Genomic DNA, 18,709 nt, shown 5'->3' with positions numbered 1-18,709 from the left:
GACGGCAGATAATAAAAGGGGAAACTTTCCTCTAAAATCATACAATGTAACCTGTAGCAGTTTACAACATAAAAAGGAAATTTACAACATTAGATTTTAAAACTGGAGTGCATTCACATAGCTGGAACAGAGCTTCTTGGCTGCCGGCGCAAATTTGGCTACCTGGTGTGTAATATATACAGTGGTACCTCTACTTATGAATTTAATGCGTTCCGAACACACATTTGTAAGTCGAAAAAATTGTAAGTCGAATCCCATATGAATGCATTGGGAGAAAAAATTCGTAAGTAGAAGCAACCCTATCTAAAAATTCGTAAGTCGAAAAAATCCTATCTAAACCACATCCAAGATGGCGGACGGAGCTCCATTCGTAAGTAGAAACATTCGTAAGTAGAGTTATTCGTAAGTAGAGGTACCACTGTAGATGTTTCTCTGCTAGGAGTTCAACTGTCACTTCCTGTGTGGATCGACCTGGAAGCTAGTTAACAATTGGTGATATAAATTTTTCTCTTTTTTGAGGGGTGGGGGGATAAGCAGATAGCGTGTGATGACCTCTACCTGATTGTATCCATATATACATTTGCGATCCATATGGGGAATTCCCTGATATCTCCCCTCTGAATATGCCAAGGAATCTTAGTTCTACAAAGGCCCTGCGTAGTTATGGGAAGGTCAGAGTCCCAGCGTAATGGGGCCTTGAGTGATTGGCCTTAATTTGGGGGTACCGAGTTAGAGGAACAGGTGGCAATGATGGATGCTGTCTTGGTTGGCATCCTGATCAAAAATCCAATTTCTAAGGCCACGTGCTTAAGGGGTTTTCTCAAGACCATGAAGGCTGTGTGTACTGTAGGAAATGCTGTGTGGTAGAGGGGGGGGGTTGTCCCCAAGGAGGGTCAGTTGGTGGAATGAGAACTTCCCTATTTTCATCTGAGGAATATTGCTGTTGTACTGTCTCAAACTGGTCCTTGAGTTCGCAATCCCTGAATAGTGATGCTTTTCCATAAGGTTATTTGGGTAAATGAAAATAAAGAAATGTTGGTGCTTCGGGTGTTCTGTAAAGTTAGAATAATTAAAAATAAATGTTTTGCTGCATTTGCATTTCACTTTTACTCCATGGAGCTCAGTGTGGTATATATGCTTTCTCCCCCCCCCATCTTATTTTCACAACAACTATGTAGCTTGAGCTGAGAGGCTGTGCCTGGCCCAAGCCCACCCAGGGACCTTCCTGGCTGAGTGGGGATTTGTTCTCCTATATTCTAGTCCAGTATTCTAACCACTGTACCACAATAGCTCACTCTCGTTAACTCTTGTGGATATTACTAGCCATTCATGAATATTGACTATTCAGTCATGCTTAGGCCAATCGAGAAGTGATGTTTGAGAGGTACAGATGCCTTCTGTGTCCATTCTGCTCCTCCTACAGAGCTAATAGCAGCTGGAGGAAGGTAGGGTTTCATTCAACTGAAGAAAGGGCATGGGAGGGAAGAGTTAAACACCATATCCCAGACCTCCGTCTCCCCTATCTTAATAAAAAAGCCCCATGAGGCTGCCAATTTGTAAAACCAAAACTGTGGGAGATTGCATATAGCTTAACCTTTTTTAGTAAGGCATTTGATAGCTTACCTTTAATGGTGTTACTTGGTTAATATTGTCATTGCTGATTGGGGTAGGTGGGGGGTGGACTAGTCGTGGTGGGGGCAGTGGTGGTGTGAATTTTGATTAATGTGCCTAAAGCACTTGAAAACCAAGAGCTGATGACACGGTAGTCGAAACCACTGAGCCTCTTGGGCTTGCCAGTCGGAAGGTCGGTGCTTCGAATCCCCACGATGGGGTGAGCTTCCGTTGCTTTGCCCCAGCTTCTGCCAACCTAGCAGTTCGAGACCACACCAGTGTAAGTAGATAAATAGGTACCGCTCCGGCGGGTAGGTAAACAGCGTTTCCATGCACTCTGGTTTCCGTCATGGTGTCCCGTTGTGCCAGAAGCGGTTTAGTCATGCTGGCCACATGACCCAGAAAGCTGTCTGCAGACAAACGCCAGCTCCCTCGGCCTGGAAAGCGAGATGAGCGCTGCAGCCTCATAGTGGCCTTTGACTGGACTTAACCGTCCAGGGGTCTTTTACCTTTTACTTTCTGTGCCTAGTCAACTACAATTTATTAGCAATCAGAGTAAATATTATTACTTTTTTAAGTAAAAGCATTTGTTAAGAAAAACAACATGGTTAATCAAATAGGAATTGTGTGTTTCTAGCAGGGACAATCACTTCTGGAATGCAACCTTTCTAAGCTAAATATATTATTCAGGCCTGATATCTCCAATATATGTTATAGGTACACCTCCTTTGTTAAAATGCAAAAAAGTGTTTTTATTAGCCCCTATTGGCTTTTGGAATACTCTTTAGTGCCAGCTAGTGGGAATAGATAGCAATTTCATTTCTGTTGCGGGAGCCTAAGATGACCAAGCATGAAGGTGAATAAATGCATTTTATTTAGATAGTGGATATTCACTGCACCAGATGAGCATGAATGAGATTTTTTTTTTTTGCTTCTATTTTAATGCAGGCTCTTGATGGGAATGTATGTGATCACCTTAAGGATTATTTAATGGCATTCAGCAGGACTGAATTAGAAGTATGCCAAGCTGTACAAAGCACATTCCAGTTTCTTTTGGAAACTTCCAGTCGGGTAAGTTTTTCAGTAAACTAGTTTTTGTGTGTGTGCCAAAATAGTTGTGAGAGGGTGGGCCCTGTGACTTTTTTTCGAAAACAGGAGGAGCCTGAAGAGGTCATAACCAGGGAAGTAGAATACTGCACCACCACAATGTTAATACTAGCCACCATGAAAAGGGTGGTGGGGACGGAGAGACCAGCATTATGGAGATGGCCAGCACTTGGTAAGGTAGTGATTTAATGCTTGATAGTGAGCTTTAAATGCAGGAAGTCTGAGGTTCTGTCCGTGGTGTCTTGAAAGATCTACATTGGCTCCCAGTACGTTGTTGGTGCTGACTTTTAAAGCCCTAAATGGCCTCGGTCCAGTATACCTGAAGGAGCGTCTCCAGCCCCATCATTCTGCCCAGACACTGAGGTCCAGTACCGAGGGCCTTCTGGCGGTTCCCTCGTTGCAAGAAGCCAAATTGCAGGGAACCAGGCAGAGGGCCTTCTCGGTGGTGGCGCCCGCCCTGTGGAATGCCCTCCCATCAGATGTCAAAGAGAAAAACAGCTACCAGATTTTTAGAAGACATCTGAAGGCAGCCCTGTTTAGGGAGGCTTTTAATGTTTAATAGATTATTTTATTTCATTTTTCTGTTGGAAGCTGCCCAGAGTGGCTGGGGAAACCCAGCCAGAAGGGCAGGTATAAATATTATTATTATTATTATTTTATTATTATTATTATTATTATTAAAGATCTATGGTGGCAGGGCTGAGAGACACATCTTCCTGCAACACAGGATAACTGCTGCCAACCAGAGTAAGCGCTAGCTGGCTGGCTGGCGTAGTGGCCTGAATCTGTATAAGGCAGTTTCATATACCTGGGAATAATTAGGAGCAAAAACTTGACACTGCCACCCGCTACTCCATTTCTTACAATAGGGATGTCCCAACAGGTCGATTGCGACCTGGTCGGTAGCTCCCCGTGAGGTTTTGGTAGATTGCAGTCGATTGCTGGCTCCCTTTCCTTAGCGGTGGTAAAATCCGGCCTCGTCCCGCCCTCCATTGTTGCACAATCTCCCTAGAAAAAGCTCAACAACTTTGACCCGAAACCCTCCCCCCCAAGGGGTAGATCACTGCCAGTTTTTTTCCCCCTGTGAGTAGATCACAGTTTCTTAGGAGTTGGCCACCCCTGTCTTACAACAATAGCATTATCCCTTTGATTTGGAGCTCTGCACTGTTATCAAAGTTGGCATGGAATCCTCCAAGTATAGTTTAAAAGCAGTTACAAGTTCTGTACCTGTTAGCAATGCTGCTTGAGTAATATTTTGCAGCATTGGTTTTTCCTAGGGTATGTTTATATAGTCTCCCTTAGCTGGCAGCTTCAATCCATCACATGGACTTACCCTTATTATGCATCACTTCTGCTCTGTCCAGTCACCTCTGCACAGGACTGTAGTTGTACAGGCCACCCAGGCCAACTGGAGGAACCCACATAAAACTTTTATCTGCATTGCATTTGATACTGATGTGGTTAATCCACCCTTGCTGTCTGTGAAATGTTTGGATATCCCAAGCTCATGATGGTTTAATCCGGCTTCTCTAGTCTCTCCATAAGCCTTTTGACTTTCCGATACTACATTTCACTCTGGAGCTTAATGTTCTGCGGTTTCTAAAAATATATAGATATAAAAAAACCAGACACTTACAACTCCAACCCAATTTGTGGAGTTTTGAAAACTAAAATACACCTGATAAAGATGGCATACACTATTGAGCAGGTGGCTGCATTGGATTCTGGGATCGTATATGCATTCTTAAATAGCGTTCCTGTTTAAGATTAATATACATTCCATTCGTCAGCTATCTACAAGCCCTGTATACATTGCAATTGCAAATTGCCAGTTTGCTGCTGGGCCAGGTTTGAGGCATTTACGTTAATTCAAAAAGCCCTAAACAACTTGGACCCAGAGTACCTTAAGGATGGCCTGGTTCTAAAAGCTCCAACTTGAAAGGCTGAGATCCTCTGATTGAGCACCTCTGGTGGTTTCCCCTGTAGCCCCCAAGGTTCAGCTAGTCTTCACTCGGGGCCAAGTTTCATTGTGGCAGCCCTGCTCTTTTGAACCCCCTACCACTAGAGGTTTGGCAGGAACCATGTCTCCCTTTCTGCATATGTCCTGTGGAAACCTTTTTTTGTTTAGACAGGCCTTTACAAAATGGTTTTTTTTTCAACCCAGTAAGTATTCATTGATGTTTTATTGGTATTTAAAATGATGCTCCTATGGTATCTTTGTTGATTTCGTTTTAAATGTTGTACTGCACCTTGCAGAACGTCTGGTGTTGGCTTAACTATTGCCATGTTACAGTTTCTTCAGTTTTTCTGTCTCACACATTCTCTCTTTAATATCAGGGGTAAATGCCTGTAAACATATTCATTGTCTCTTTCAGGTAGTGCGAGATTACAATTTTCAGCTGTTCTTGCAAGAGAACTCCGTATTTCATAAACCACAGTCCTTCCAGTTCCAGCCTTGTGACAGTGACACCGTAAGGGCATTTTTTAAAAAAATACATTAATTCCACTCCTTTGTTCAATGCTTTGAATGAGCCACAATCCAGGGAAGCTGTTTTTGTAAGGGGAACAAGGTCTACGTGCAAATAAATTGCCGTGTGCAGTTGTCTGCGTGGGCACGACCCAAGAAATTCTAAAATCCATACTTCTGCAGGGAGGAACACACTGATGTGCTGCCCAAGAGTTTTGCAACCTTGCATAGCCTATTAAGCCTTTCTTCGGCAGACAGGGAACACTGGATTGTGACCCAGGTGTGCTAAGGTGCACTGAGTCAGGTGTGCTAAGCCTGTTAAAAGGAGTGGGCTCAGGTGAACGTAGTTGCTTTGGACAACAGCAAAGTTTATTGAGTGCTACCCCTTTTCACACATTTAGATCCCATGAATGGTGGGAGAGTGGGATTATACCAACTTACCCATTCAGGAGGGACACAGGTGGCGCTGTGATCTAAACCACAGAGCCTAGGCTTGCCGATCGGAAGGTCGGCAGTTCAAAGTGCAAGTAGATAAATAGGTACCTCCCCGGCAGGAAAGTAAGCAGCGTTTCTGTGCGCTGCTCTGGTTTCGCCAGAAGCGGCTTAGTCATGCTGGCCACATGACCCGGGAAAACTGTCTGCGGACAAACGCCGGCTCCCTCGGCTTATAAAGCGAGATGAGCGCTGCAACCCCAGGGTCGTTCGTGACTGGACTTAACTGTCTTTTTACCCCTTTTCAAACATTCAGATCCCATGAGTGGTGGGAGATTGGGATTATACCAACCTACCCCTCTCAGGGTGTATCTTCCTCACCCAATACTGCACATAAAACTTAAAACAGTGTTGCCTCGCAAGACGAATTTAATTCATCCCGCGAGTCGCTTCGTATAGCAAAAATTTCGTCTTGCAAAGCGGCTCCCATAGGAACGCATTGAAGTGTGGTTTCCCATAGGGTGCCTCGCAAGACCGGGGGGGGGGTCGTCTTGTGAGGCACCCTATGGGATGAAAAAAAATGCGTCTTGCGAAGCGCGCCATAGGAAACTTCGTCTTGCGAGTCTCCATTGAAATCGCAAAACACTTTCGTTTTGCGAGTTTTCCGTCTAGCGAGGTACCACTGTATATCCATAGGGACCTTGGCGTCTAGAGCCCAGCACGAGTTCTCCCTGTTGGCCCCACACAAAACTGAGCTGTACATTAGATTGGATTCTATTCGTGCCGTTCCCTATGTAAATATGAAGTCCAACATGCAAATGTTTTATGGGGTGAGTGCATCATGATAGGTGGGGCAGGGTGGCAGAGTCTCACCCCCTGCTCCATGTAGAATATGAGCACTTGCACTGGTGGGGTGGAATACGAAGCTTATTAAAACATCTGTTCATTTAGACACATTTTTTAGGGTATGGTAGCGGAGGGTCTAATTCAACTTTGCAAGTGTACAGCAAAGCTCTGTAACCGATCCCAGTGTTTGCCTTGTGTGTTTGTCTTGTATGTGGTCAGCCCTTGCTTATTGCCTTACTTATTTATTTTTTAAGGTTTTATGTCCTCAAAAAAGCTTCCCAAATGATTTATTTTATGTTGAGAATAATTCGTAAATACAGGGGAGGCTGGGAGGGGTTTGCTAAAAAAAATTATCATGTTTTAAGAAATGGTTGATAACAACAACAAAAAATTTTTACAAATCATACTCTCTCCCCAAATATTTGCAGTATTAAGCAAATAGCTCACCAGGTGGCTAAAGAGCAATTTTCTGTGCTTCTTACACCAAGGTCATAGAAAGTATACCAATTTAAGCAAAGTGTAAGTTTTTTTAGAAGTCCTTTCTTTTTGCAGATTTTTGATAAACCGTAGTTAGCAAGGGAGAAGGGACCTGGGTTTGTGCTGCATTAGGGGAAAGGCAGATAAAAATTGGGTGAGCCTTGTTAAAAACAACAAACCTGCCCTTGAAATTCAGATGTTTTCTAACTCCATCCTCAACAAAAGATAAGTTAATTTTATACCTCTGACTTCTCCAGCACATTGTTTACATCAAGTCCAAGGGTATATAAAAGGCAGTGGGCTGAGTTTTCCCTGACTAACCATATTTGCCTAATTGTGTTTGCCTTGCAGTTCTAACTGGTGTGTGTGTGTTTGTTTGTGTGTGTGTGTGTGTGTGTGTGTGTGTTTTGTCCTTGTGCAACCTTTGACATTCAGAGTTTTAATGCCGTTCAGCTGGTGGATATTGAGCCTTCACCTGTCAGTGCTCTGAGAATGACCTTAGTAGAGGTATATGGCAGCATCTGCTTTCACCATTTACTGTCTCGTGGTATTGCTGATATGCATGATGACAAGGGCTGTTATGGTGCAATCTGCTTCCATGCATAAAGTGGCAAATGAATGCATAACGTGTTAAAAAAAACCAGATTCCTACTGTCAAGATCTCAGAACTGAGCTAAATTCTCAGAGGCCTCCTGCTTAACTTTACTGGACCAAACAGCGCACAATTTATAATAATTCAGAATTTTGAAGTGAGGTGTCAAAGTACCATCTAGTTACAGGTAGGTAGCCGTGTTGGTCTGGCGTAGTCGAAACAAAATTTAAAAAATTCCTTCCAGTAGCACCTTAGAGACCAACTAAGTTTGTCATTGGTATGAGCTTTTGTGTGCATGCACACTTCTTCAGATACACCATCTGATATCTAGAGTAGCTTTACATAATCCTATGACCAGAAGTGCCCCCTTCAGCTCCATGTACCCTTCCGGGAAAGCAGAATAAAACTGTGGGTATCTTACCATACTCTTGATTTCGATTAAATTAATTAAGATATTTATATGTCATTTTTTTCTGCCTTAATTGCTAAAGCACCTGAGGTAGTATACGTCGTCAGCAGCAGCAGCGGCAGCAAACAAATACTATTAAGATAGCAGAGTGCAGCAGACAAAAGTTAAGCATCTGCTAGGACATCCTTCCCCAACCTGTTGCCCTCCAGATGAACTGCAACTTCTGTCATCCCTGACCGTTGCCCATGCTGGCCAGGGTCACTGCGAGTTGTAGTGCAAAACATCTGGAGGGCACCAGATTGAGGAAGGCTGCCTAAGGGATTAAAATTCCTTCAGCTGTGTGTGGCCAAAAGCCATCTTGAACAATAGTCATCCAGTGGTCCCTGAATGCCGTTAAAGAGGGAGCTGAGCAGAGCCCCTGGGGCAAGGTATTGCACGGAAAATGCCCTCTTAAGCACCCCAGTTCACTTCATCTTTGAAGGTACAGTGAGATACAGAAGGCCCCGTAATTAACGTGTCCTAGTCATCAGGTGGCGCTGTGGGTTAAACCACTGAGCCTAGGGCTTGCTGATCAGAAGGTCAGCGGTTCGAATCCCTGTGACGGGTTGAGCTCCCGTTGCTCAGTCCCAGCTCCTGCCAACCTAGCAGTTCGAAAGCACATCAAAATGCAAGTAGATAAATAGGAACCACTACAGTGGGAAGGTAAACGGCGTTTCCGTGTGCTGCTCTGGTTCGCCAGAAGCGGCTTTGTCATGCTGGCCACATGACCTGGAAGCTATACGCCGGCTCCCTCAGCCAATAATGCGAGATGAGCGCGCAACCCCAGAGTCGATCACGACTGGACCTAATGGTCACGGGTCCCTTTACCTAGTCATCAGGGGCCAGGTAAAGGATTGGGTACGGTGCCCAGTTAGACCCCACCCACCCCCACAAGATGCAGGAGCTTCAAGCTATAGTGTAGAATCCATTATTGGGCCAGTACAAATGTATCCAGATACTTGAATTTTTTCTTCGGTTTTCATTATCCTGAGGTTGACATAAAAGCAAGTCAGGCCTAGTTTTGCTTGTCCAAAAACGCATGTCGTAAAATTTGATCCAGGAAACTGATAGCTGGGTCCTTATTTCTGTCAGTCCACGTAGCCGATGTTTCATTTTTGGCCATTTTACTCTCCTACTAAATTTCATCCTGCAAGTCATTCTTTGGATAATACTCAAAACAAGGAATTCTATATACACTCTATTTTTCTACTCGTTAACCATCCTTGAAGTAGGGGGGGAAATATGCAACTGTTATGCATTTTAGTCACTTCATTTCCATTTCGTGTTGGAGCTGTTCGGAGTAAGTAGCTTTTTCATGGGATATGCATGATTATTTTCAATGGGCAAGCTGTGCGGTGAACATTACGGAGTAATCTGCTGACCTGAACTAAAATCAATACTCTCCCCCCCCCCCAAGACTAATTTTTCAATCAAATAAACAGTTTTACAGAACTTGGGTGCCTCTTCCTAGAGAGGTTTCAGTTGTTTAACTACAGAGCGGAGAGAGATAGGGGCATATGCAATCTAACATTTATAGCTATTAAACTGCTGTGCCATTTTTCTGTTTGGAATAATTCAGCATGTTTTCAGGGTGCAAGTGAGAAGCCAGCTATCCCTTGGGAGGATTAGTACAGTCACCTACACAGTAGAACACCTTCAGGCACCGAATACATGTAAAAGGGGGTTAGTAATAGAGGCAGGTGACTCTCCTGCCGCCAACAGAGGGTTGTTGCTTGTTTTACCATACAGCTTCTGATCCAGCTCACTGTGCAACAGCAAGCAGAAGGTGAAATTTCAATACACAGCCATTCTCAACTTGCTGGATTATCCCGTTCACTTTGTACAGAGCAGGTGTATCCCTAGTTTACACTCCTACAAGATTATCTGCCAACATTTATATAGTACTGGGACTCGGTAAAGAATTGAGAACATGCCCTGGTCACAGAAATTACTGGCTATGGAACATTGTGTTCCCACCCGAGCGTCGTGCTACCCTTTGCAGGAGGACAGTAGATCACGTTTGAATGTTGTAAATCGGGGGTCGGCAACCTAAGGCCCATGGGCCGGAATCGGCCCACGGAGGTCGTTTAACCAGCCCGTGAGCCACCCCCGAACCGAGCCACCTGCTTGGCGAGTCCCCGCACGCTGCACTAAACCGGCACAGCGCGACGCGGAGACCAAAAGTCGCTTCTGCGCATGCCCAATTTTGAGCATCTGGGCATGCGCAGAAGTGATTTCTGGTGCCATGGACATGTGCAGATGTGATTTTCGGCGTCATGCTGTGCTGGCCCGGCCCGGCCCACGGAGGATCTCCACGGGAGTGATCCGGCCCATGCCTGGTAAGCCTTGCCGACCCCTGTTGTAAATGGTACAAAGCAGGTGGCTCACACAATCCAGGACGTGCTAAAGGAGAATCTGAGTGTTGTGATTAGAAAGGAGAAGACTTTGTCTTGAGGCCGAGGTAGGGGAATGGGGGGGGGCAGAGAGGCATAGCAAATAACAGAAGACAGTGGGAGGAGCAAAGGGGGAGGAACAAAAATGGGCAAGATCAGAGGGTTAGAGGAGGTGGCTTTAACATAGCAATGGGGTAAGTGGGGTTTTTACAAATTTTGTTAAAAGCAAATTGACTAAAATCAAATCCGAAACACAAAGCTGTTAGGAGGCAAGGTAAACTTCTTAATCAGAATTCCCCCCCAAACTGCAGTGCACAGAGAACTTATTATCAAGCTCACTAATGCATAGATAAGCATATTTGCAACAGCATGGCTAAATGTAGGAGGAAATTTGCTAGCTCTTTATGTTTCCTGATTGGAAATGGAGGCCCCTTCCTCAAACAGCATGTGATCCTGTGAGAAATTGCAATAAACAACTAAATCTATTGCCAAGATAATGGCCCCAAAGAGCTGAAACAAAACAAAAAAAATTACGCAGTTCTTTCCTGTTTTTGCCAAGATGCTGCCTGTGATACTATATTCTGTACATTGGAGGGTTGGCTGTGTTAACCTTGGGGTATTGCAAAATTCACTCATGCCTGATCCACTCCAACCAATATGCAGAATGATGGTCAATGCTGAAGTGTAGAATTCTAGCTGATACTAAATACTACAGGTTTTATTGACTTATTTGTTCAATTTATATCTCGCCCTTCCTCTGAAAGGAACCCAGAACAGTGAAAACCAAGTGACAAAGCAATAAGCACATACTTAAGGCACCTTAAAAGGAATCCCGATACAGATTGGAAAAGATATTAGCTTAAAGCTTCCTCAACCTCGGCCCTCCAGTTGTTTTGAGACTAAAATTCCCAGCATCCCTGACCACTGGTCCTGCTAGCTAGGGATCATGGGAGTTGTAGGCCAAAAACATCTGGAGGGCCAAGGTTGAGGAAGCCTGGCTTAAAGGCTTTCTGAAAGAGGAAGGTATTCAGTTGGCTGCAAGTCTCCTTGGAGTGGTGGATCAGAATCCACAAGTTATTTCACATTCTCACCTAAAGGTGGGTCACACCAATGGCACCCCACAATTTTTTTGATGTTTTGATTTTTTTTTTAAGCAAGGGGGGTGAAAGAGCTAAGGAAATAAAACATGCAGAAAGAAACACAAGTACAAAGAAACAAACAGTGAATGTGTAGGTTAATTTCTTCTTACAGATACTGTGGGATCCCAGGTCTGAAATGGTAGAAAAGTATCACTCTAACCCTTTGAGAAAACCTGCAGCAAATGAAAAACAGGACTGTGAAGTGAGAGCCACTCTTCTCTACGAACTTCCTTTAGGGTTTTCCGAAACTCCTGGGAAGGCGGTAAATAGATAAGGCAGAACAAAAATAGTATTATTAACAAAGTTGGGTATTTGTGCGAGGGCATGAGTCGCTTCATTCTGTGGGACCCAACAGGCTTGTGAACACCCCCCATTTAGAAAGCGAACTTTTTTCTTCTCCTCTTTGCAATCATCCTTAGACAATCAAGGAGTCTGTAGTTATGTGCCAAGAGCCTTTCAAAGATGCTCCTCTCCCCCCTCCCGCACCCCGCCTCGGCCCTGGGGATGCTTCTATTTAAACATCTGCGCATTGCATGTGAGAAGTGCTAGATTCTAACACAGCTGCTGTGGTAGTTGGCTTGTCTACACAGAACGAGGAATTGTTGGGAGCCTTTGTGCAGGTTTTTACACTGTGTGCGTATGCGCGTGAGCGCTATTGACAGAAGAATACATTATCCCGCAGTGCCTTTAGAGACTCCTCTAAAGTAAAAACGGGTACAGCGAGTGTCCCACAACTAAAATAAAAATAAAATCAGCCACAATAAATTCAGATTGAAAATGAGAAAGAGGTGCAGTAAAAACAACGGTGCCTTTTTAAAAGGCAGGAGTCTGTGAACCCTAAATCGTGCATATTCTCCTGCTGTCAATGGTTGTAGAAACCTCGCCCCATGTCTGTCCCAAGCAATGACTGGATTGTTTTGTTGTACTTTGTGTATGGTAGCTGGCATGCAAGAAATGCTCATTTCTATTGGGAGTTTTCTGATTTTTACAATGATCAGCTAGTCGTTCCCTTTGCAGCTCTAATGAGAGCCTAGCATGTTGGTGGGGTTTTTTTTAAGACTTTGAGCTGTTCCTCTCTCAAACTCCTCACCATTTTTGAGAAAATAGGTGAGAAATCAGGCTTTCTCCTGAATAAGTAGTCAAGCTTGCAACCCAGTCCATCAATACATACTTGACCCAGTCTTTCTGCCTCTCTGTAAGGCATGTGCTGTACTTCTAATGGGGAACAGAGTCTAGAGATTCTGAAATACAGGCTGTGACCTCGTTCTCAAAAGCAGAAGTTGAACAGCTTCAGACTGTAGGTGGAATGCTCTTCTGCATGCATACAAAAATAAATAAAATCTATGCAAATAACAAAAGTTGCTTGGCTAACATAAGAACATAGGGAGAGCCTGCTGGATCAGGCCAATGGCCTAATGTAGTCCAGCATCCTGTTCTCACATTGGCCAACTAGATGCCTGTGGGAAACAAGAGAGAAGACCACCATCATTTTGGGAGCCCTTTTCTGAGCTTTTTACAATACCCTTTTTGAGATGAGACGACCAGAGCTGTACCCAAATGCAGTCTCACCATAGATTATAAATTGTGATATTGGCAGTTTTGTTGTTATTGAGGAACGTCACATTATGCAACCCTGACAAAGGCCCAGTTACAATTTGTAACTTCTACACAATTGCCTGTAGTTCTTTGAACTAATCTGTTTGAGAATCAGTGTGTTAGTTACTAACCTGGCTGGTAGTTTTGTCAAGCAGCCAAGCTGGTCTTTGGCTGAAGATGCTGTTAATGTTCACATCTGGGATCCCTAAACAGCATCTCACATTACGTTATAATGTCATGGTCCCCAGTTTAGAGTTCTACTTAAGTGCCCCAGGCACAATTTCTGGCTTCCCTTGTTGCTGAATCATCTCACTATATCTTTTGAGCAAACCATGCCATTTTTGGCATCACTTCCTGTCTCAATGACGCCTGTCCATTCTCCTCCTGCCTCCTTTTTTGATAGGCAGTTATTCCACCGCTCCTTAGGAGTAACACCCTTTTCAGGTAGGGTTCACCTGGCTAGATGGTTGTGCCACAGGGGACAGCTGACATTGTTCCGTTTTGTGTAGGTGAGTGCTCTCTTTTGCTTTCAAAAGCTGAAGGGTTTTTCAGAGCGCATCAGAGCGCTTTCACTGCAAGTCTCAAGGCAGAAAGTGAATCTATAATTAGCTCCGCTTTTTGGACTGTTGTTTGTCCTTTCAGGCCAAAATGGGGGAGGGTTTGTTTTCTCCCCCCTGGATGGAGTTGGAACTAAGATCCCGTAATAAACATTGGCACCATCTCAGCAAATACACATCCCTACTGGAATTCAGTTAGCATGGCTGGAGCCTCTATGAGCTTGTAGCCCACGCAAAAAAAGAGGGACATTTCAAGAACTGTTGGAATTCTTATGTCAAGCAGGCCACAGCTGAATAACAATGGAATAGACCATTATGTGTCCTGTGTTTCGAGGCAGAAACATGTTGTTCCTGGCAAGTGAGCTGGCACAGTATACCAGATTAGACCATTCCCACGAAAGTTTCCCCTGGAGTTGGAGAAATTTTCCTTGTGGTGCACAAGATGTGTGATTGGTTGGTTGAAATAAATGGTCCAGCGAAATCTGTAATCTTACAGAATAATAGGATTGATGAGCAAATCACACAATTTTCTGTGGTGGGAAACTTCAAGTAACCCAAGAATCTTATGGCGCTGTTCAAGACGAACCAATGCGTTGGCATTGTGGCACCTCAAGACAGCTAGTCTGTTCCAGCAGAAACAACCAGCGCAGCTACCCTTCAGGAAATGTATTGGCACGATTTATATTTTATTTCAAAGACAAGGCGTATTTTCTTTTGCAGCTGACACTCAAAAATGGCACACATCCTTGTTGGCATCCGTCTGTCTTAAGAGATTGCCTCCAGGGGTGAAGCCAAACTGTTGTGTTAACAACATCCTGGGGCACAAGCCAAGGCAGTGTGTATTGAGATCCTGGGCTGCCCAGACAATACGCCCCCCCCTTCTTGGCCTCGCTGATGTTTATGGGGTGTTAGGGGAGGGGTAATACCTCTGGTGGGGGACACGTTGTGCTTCTTCTGGAGTAGTTTGTCCACCTCTGGTCCCCACCCTGCATACAGTAGTACTTCTGGTTACGAACTTAATTCATTCCAGAGGTCCGTTCTTAACCTGAAACTCTTCCTAACCTGAGGTACCACTTTAACTAATGGGGCCTCCTGCTGCCGTCAGGTGTGTGATTTCTGTTCTCATCCTGGGGCAAAGTTCTCGAGGTACTACTTCCGGGTTAGCGGAGTCTATAACCTGAAGTGTTTGTAACCCGAGGTACCACTGTACATTTAAAAGCACATAAAACCACTAAGATCACTTGGCACACTTAAAATTTTAAAGCGTTGATTACTCATTGTTTATCAGGAATTGGTGTGTGCCCCATCTCTTAATTGCCAGGTCTAGGTGGCGGAAAAGAAACCTGTCAGTTGCACAGATTCCCCCCCCCCAAAAAAACGAGGGTGTTTGTTGCACAGCAAAGCAGGAGCAAATAATCAAGATGGTCATTGAGTCTGTTTTATTCATGGCTTCATCTACCAGATTTCATCATAAGATAAAAGGACAGTTTCTATAATTAAATGTACCTTTTTCAACCCAGGGGCCACCTTCCCTCCTGGGGGTCATCTGTTGGTAGTAGTTAGGGCCAGAGGCATAATCAGAATTTAAGGACCTATTGTAGCCTAGCAAACAAATTCATGAAGGGTGTGAAGCAGGGCAAGTGCAGGCTGGAGCCCCTGGGGAGAGTCCTGGAGGGCTGCATTTGACTGCAGGCCTGAGGTTTCCCCGGCGCTGGTTGTTGTTGTTTAGTCGTTTAGTCGTGTCCGACTCTTCGTGACCCCATGGACCATAGCACGCCAGGCACTCCTGTCTTGCACTGCCTCCCGCAGCTTGGTCAAACTCATGTTCGTAGCTTCGAGAACACTGTCCAACCATCTCGTCCTCTGTCGTCCCCTTCTCCTTGTGCCCCTTGTGTCCCCTTCATCTTTCCCAGGGAGTCTTCTCTTCTCATGAGGTGGCCAAAGTATTGGAGCCTCAGCTTCACGATCTGTCCTTCCAGTGAGCACTCAGGGCTGGTTTCCTTCAGAATGGATAGGTTTGATCTTCTTGCAGTCCATGGGACTCTCAAGAATCTCCTCCAGCACCATAATTCAAAAGCATCAATTCTTCGGCGATCAGCCTTCTTGATGGTCCAGCTCTCACTTCCATACATCACTACTGGGAAAACCATAGCTTTAACACGGACCTTTGTAGGCAAGGTGATGTCTCTGCTACCCGGCGCTGGTATAAAACATTAAGAAAAATTAGTTAGTGGAACAACACCAATTGAAAGCCACCAGAAATATCCAAACTACCCCAGTGATGCATTGGGTCAGTGGGTCTGGCTGTTAACCAGAAGGGTGGTGGTTCAAGCCCACCCAATGATGGCTCTGGGCAGGATTCATTCATTGCAGGGGGTTGTACTAGATGACCCCCTCCAACTCTGCAATTCTATGATTCTATCAATTGAGTTCTGAGACTTTAAAAAAAATGGAATAAAAATATCTGCCTGGTACTGAAAATATAAAAAGGTATATGCCAAGCAAGCTTCTCAAGCCGGGGGGGGGGGGGGAGAGAGATCCACTGGTAGCGTGGATAAGGGTGGGAAATGCCTGCTCCCCAGCTGCTAGAGTTAGGGGATTTCTTATAGAACCTTTAAAGAGGAGACTAGAGCCATTCATAAGTGTAGTTTGAAGGACTAAAGTGGATAGCTCTTGGATTTCCCCCCAATAGACATAAAAGACCCTACTCATGAGGAAGGAGGTAATGGGTGCAATATGCCTGCTTTAGAAGAACACACTTTTTTTGCATCTCTGCAAGATGATCTGATGAAAGAGAAGGGAGGAAGCCAGCAACTGTTACAGTGGAGAGAGGATTTCCTCCCCTCACCCCCAACTTCTGGACCACTTGTACTTTATATGGTTCTTTGGATGATTGAGACCTTTTACGTTTTTGGGACGTGCAGGAGCTCAAGGTTGAATCCCTTTATCATACAGCCCGCCCCATAACACCCCTGCTGTCAGCTTTTGCAAAAGGTGGTTGTCCCATCATAGGGCCGTTGCCTGTGATGCGAGAACCACCCTGCAATGGTGCAAGTAAAGCATTGCATGCGCTTGTCAACTGCTGGTAATTACTGGGGTGGGAATGCGGATCAATACCTTGCTTTTGCCTTGATTTAATGCATGGGCTAGTTTGATAAGTATTCAGGGTCTTTGTGAAATCATTTTTCACCAATCTCGTGAAAGCTTATGAAACATTGGGAAACGCAATGCAGAATAAAGTTTAGATCTCAGCCCCCAAATTCCCTCTTTGCCTGAGGCACTTTATCTACTCTTTGTTTGGTTCCTCTGCTTCAGAAATTTCTCGTATTAAAGATAATTCATTTTCACTTTACAGCAGCCTCTTTTTTAGAAAGAAAGAAAACAACCTGATCTTGCTTTTGAAAAGCATTAAAGAGCAAATTACACTGGCTCCAGTTTTTCATTTCCCCCATGACAAAACTCATGGACAGACAAGCAGGGCTTTTTCTGTGTTTGAAATTTGCTTGTTATTATGTTCAGCTTCATATAACAAGAATCTGGGAAAAGCCCTTTTGCGAAGTCTTGCAAGTGAGTTAAATGACATTTTTTCGGATGGCTACGTAGACAAGGATGTCACAGGTGGGAAGGCCGGGCCTAGGAAATCCCCTCGCTCACTTTCCTTTCTTGTATGTTTGTGTTTCAGAGTAGACAACTGGAATCTGAGACGGGAACGACGGAAGAGCACAGCCTGAACAAGGAAGCCCGGAAATGGGCGACGCGTGTGGCAAGAGAGCACAAAAACATTATTCACAGTCAACGGGTAGGTTGAAAATAAATAAGATTATTGCCGGCTTCTTACCTGTCCTGTTCATCCAGCTACCTTGGTAAAGGTGGCTGGATGAGCTCCACCTTGGTAAAGGTGGCTATCAGCTCCATCTGGTACGCAGGCTGAGACCCTGCCTGCCTGCATACTGTCTCGCCAGAGTGCTGCATGCTCTGGTTATCTCCCGCTTGGACTACTGCAATGCGCTCTACGTGGGGCTACCTTTGAAGGTGACCCGGAAACTGCAACTAATCCAGAATGCAGCAGCTAGACTGGTGACTGGGAGCGGCCGCCGAGACCACATAACACCGGTCCTAAGAGACCTACATTGGCTCCCAGTACGTTTCTGAGCACAATTCAAAGTGTTGGTGCTGACCTTTAAAGCCCTAAATGGCCTCAGTCCAGTATACCTGAAGGAGCGTCTCCATCCCCATCGTTCTGCCCGGACACTGAGGTCCAGCTCAGAGGGCCTTCTGGCGGTTGCCTCGTTGCGAGAAGCCAAGTTGCAGGGAACCAGGCAGAGGGCCTTCTCAGTGGTGGCGCCTGCCCTGTGGAACGCCCTCCCAACAGATGTCAAAGAGAAAAATAGCTACCAGATTTTTAGAAGACATCTGAAGGCAGCCCTGTTTAGGGAGGCTTTTAATGTTTAATGGTTTTATTTCATTTTTCTGTTGTAAGCCGCCCAGAGTGGCTGGGGAAACCCAGCCAAATGGGTGGGGTATAAATAATAAATTATTATTATATTATTATTATTATTAAAGGATTACACCACTCATATTCCACAGCTTCTGTCATTCCATGAGGAAAGGAAACAGCTTCCTTGGGATATATATTCCAGCTTGCGGCATCCCACATCCCACTCTGGCTTTGGCCTTGTTTCCATTGAGAGGGTTCTCTGCTCCACATGCTCCCACCAGATCACCTTATTCTTCAAAGTGCTTTAACTGGGATGTGTGAAAATTAACACGTGCTAATTACTCTCAGCTTGCCTTTGCCAGAGTTGCCTCATTTGTTTATTAGTTGTGTGCTGCCACGCTACGCTGCAACGTTACCTTGCCAAGATGTTTCATTTTTAAATGCAGTCCAAATTAGAGGTCTCTGGCTCATTTACAAATCTATGTCCTTGTCAGTTCGCACCAGGAAGGCCTATATGACATTTAGGATTGTGAGAGGTGGTTCTCCTCTTGATTTTTCAAGCCCCTAATTTGTGTAGGTACCAAGTAGCTTCCGGAAACATTACGT

General features: G+C 44.7%; 1 protein-coding gene across 2 annotated transcripts in view; it reads left to right on the top strand.

Annotated features, from left to right (window-relative positions):
• FCHSD2 (FCH and double SH3 domains 2) overlaps nt 1-18,709 on the top strand; it is a 140,182-nt gene that overhangs the window by 87,451 nt on the left and 34,022 nt on the right. The window contains exons 9-12 of one of the 2 annotated variants that reach the window (XM_035116186.2): nt 2,560-2,682; nt 5,094-5,189; nt 7,376-7,447; nt 17,348-17,464. In XM_035116186.2, the coding sequence (XP_034972077.1) occupies nt 2,560-2,682; nt 5,094-5,189; nt 7,376-7,447; nt 17,348-17,464 (408 nt within the window). The remainder of the gene's footprint in view (nt 1-2,559; nt 2,683-5,093; nt 5,190-7,375; nt 7,448-17,347; nt 17,465-18,709) is intronic. The other variant, XM_035116187.2, reaches the window with a different exon arrangement.

This window comes from Zootoca vivipara, chromosome 4 (genome assembly GCF_963506605.1).
Source record: "Zootoca vivipara chromosome 4, rZooViv1.1, whole genome shotgun sequence".
NCBI lineage: Eukaryota > Metazoa > Chordata > Lepidosauria > Squamata > Lacertidae > Zootoca > Zootoca vivipara.
The sequence above is the reverse complement of the archived record's forward strand: the minus strand, read 5'-3'. Positions and strand labels throughout refer to the sequence as shown.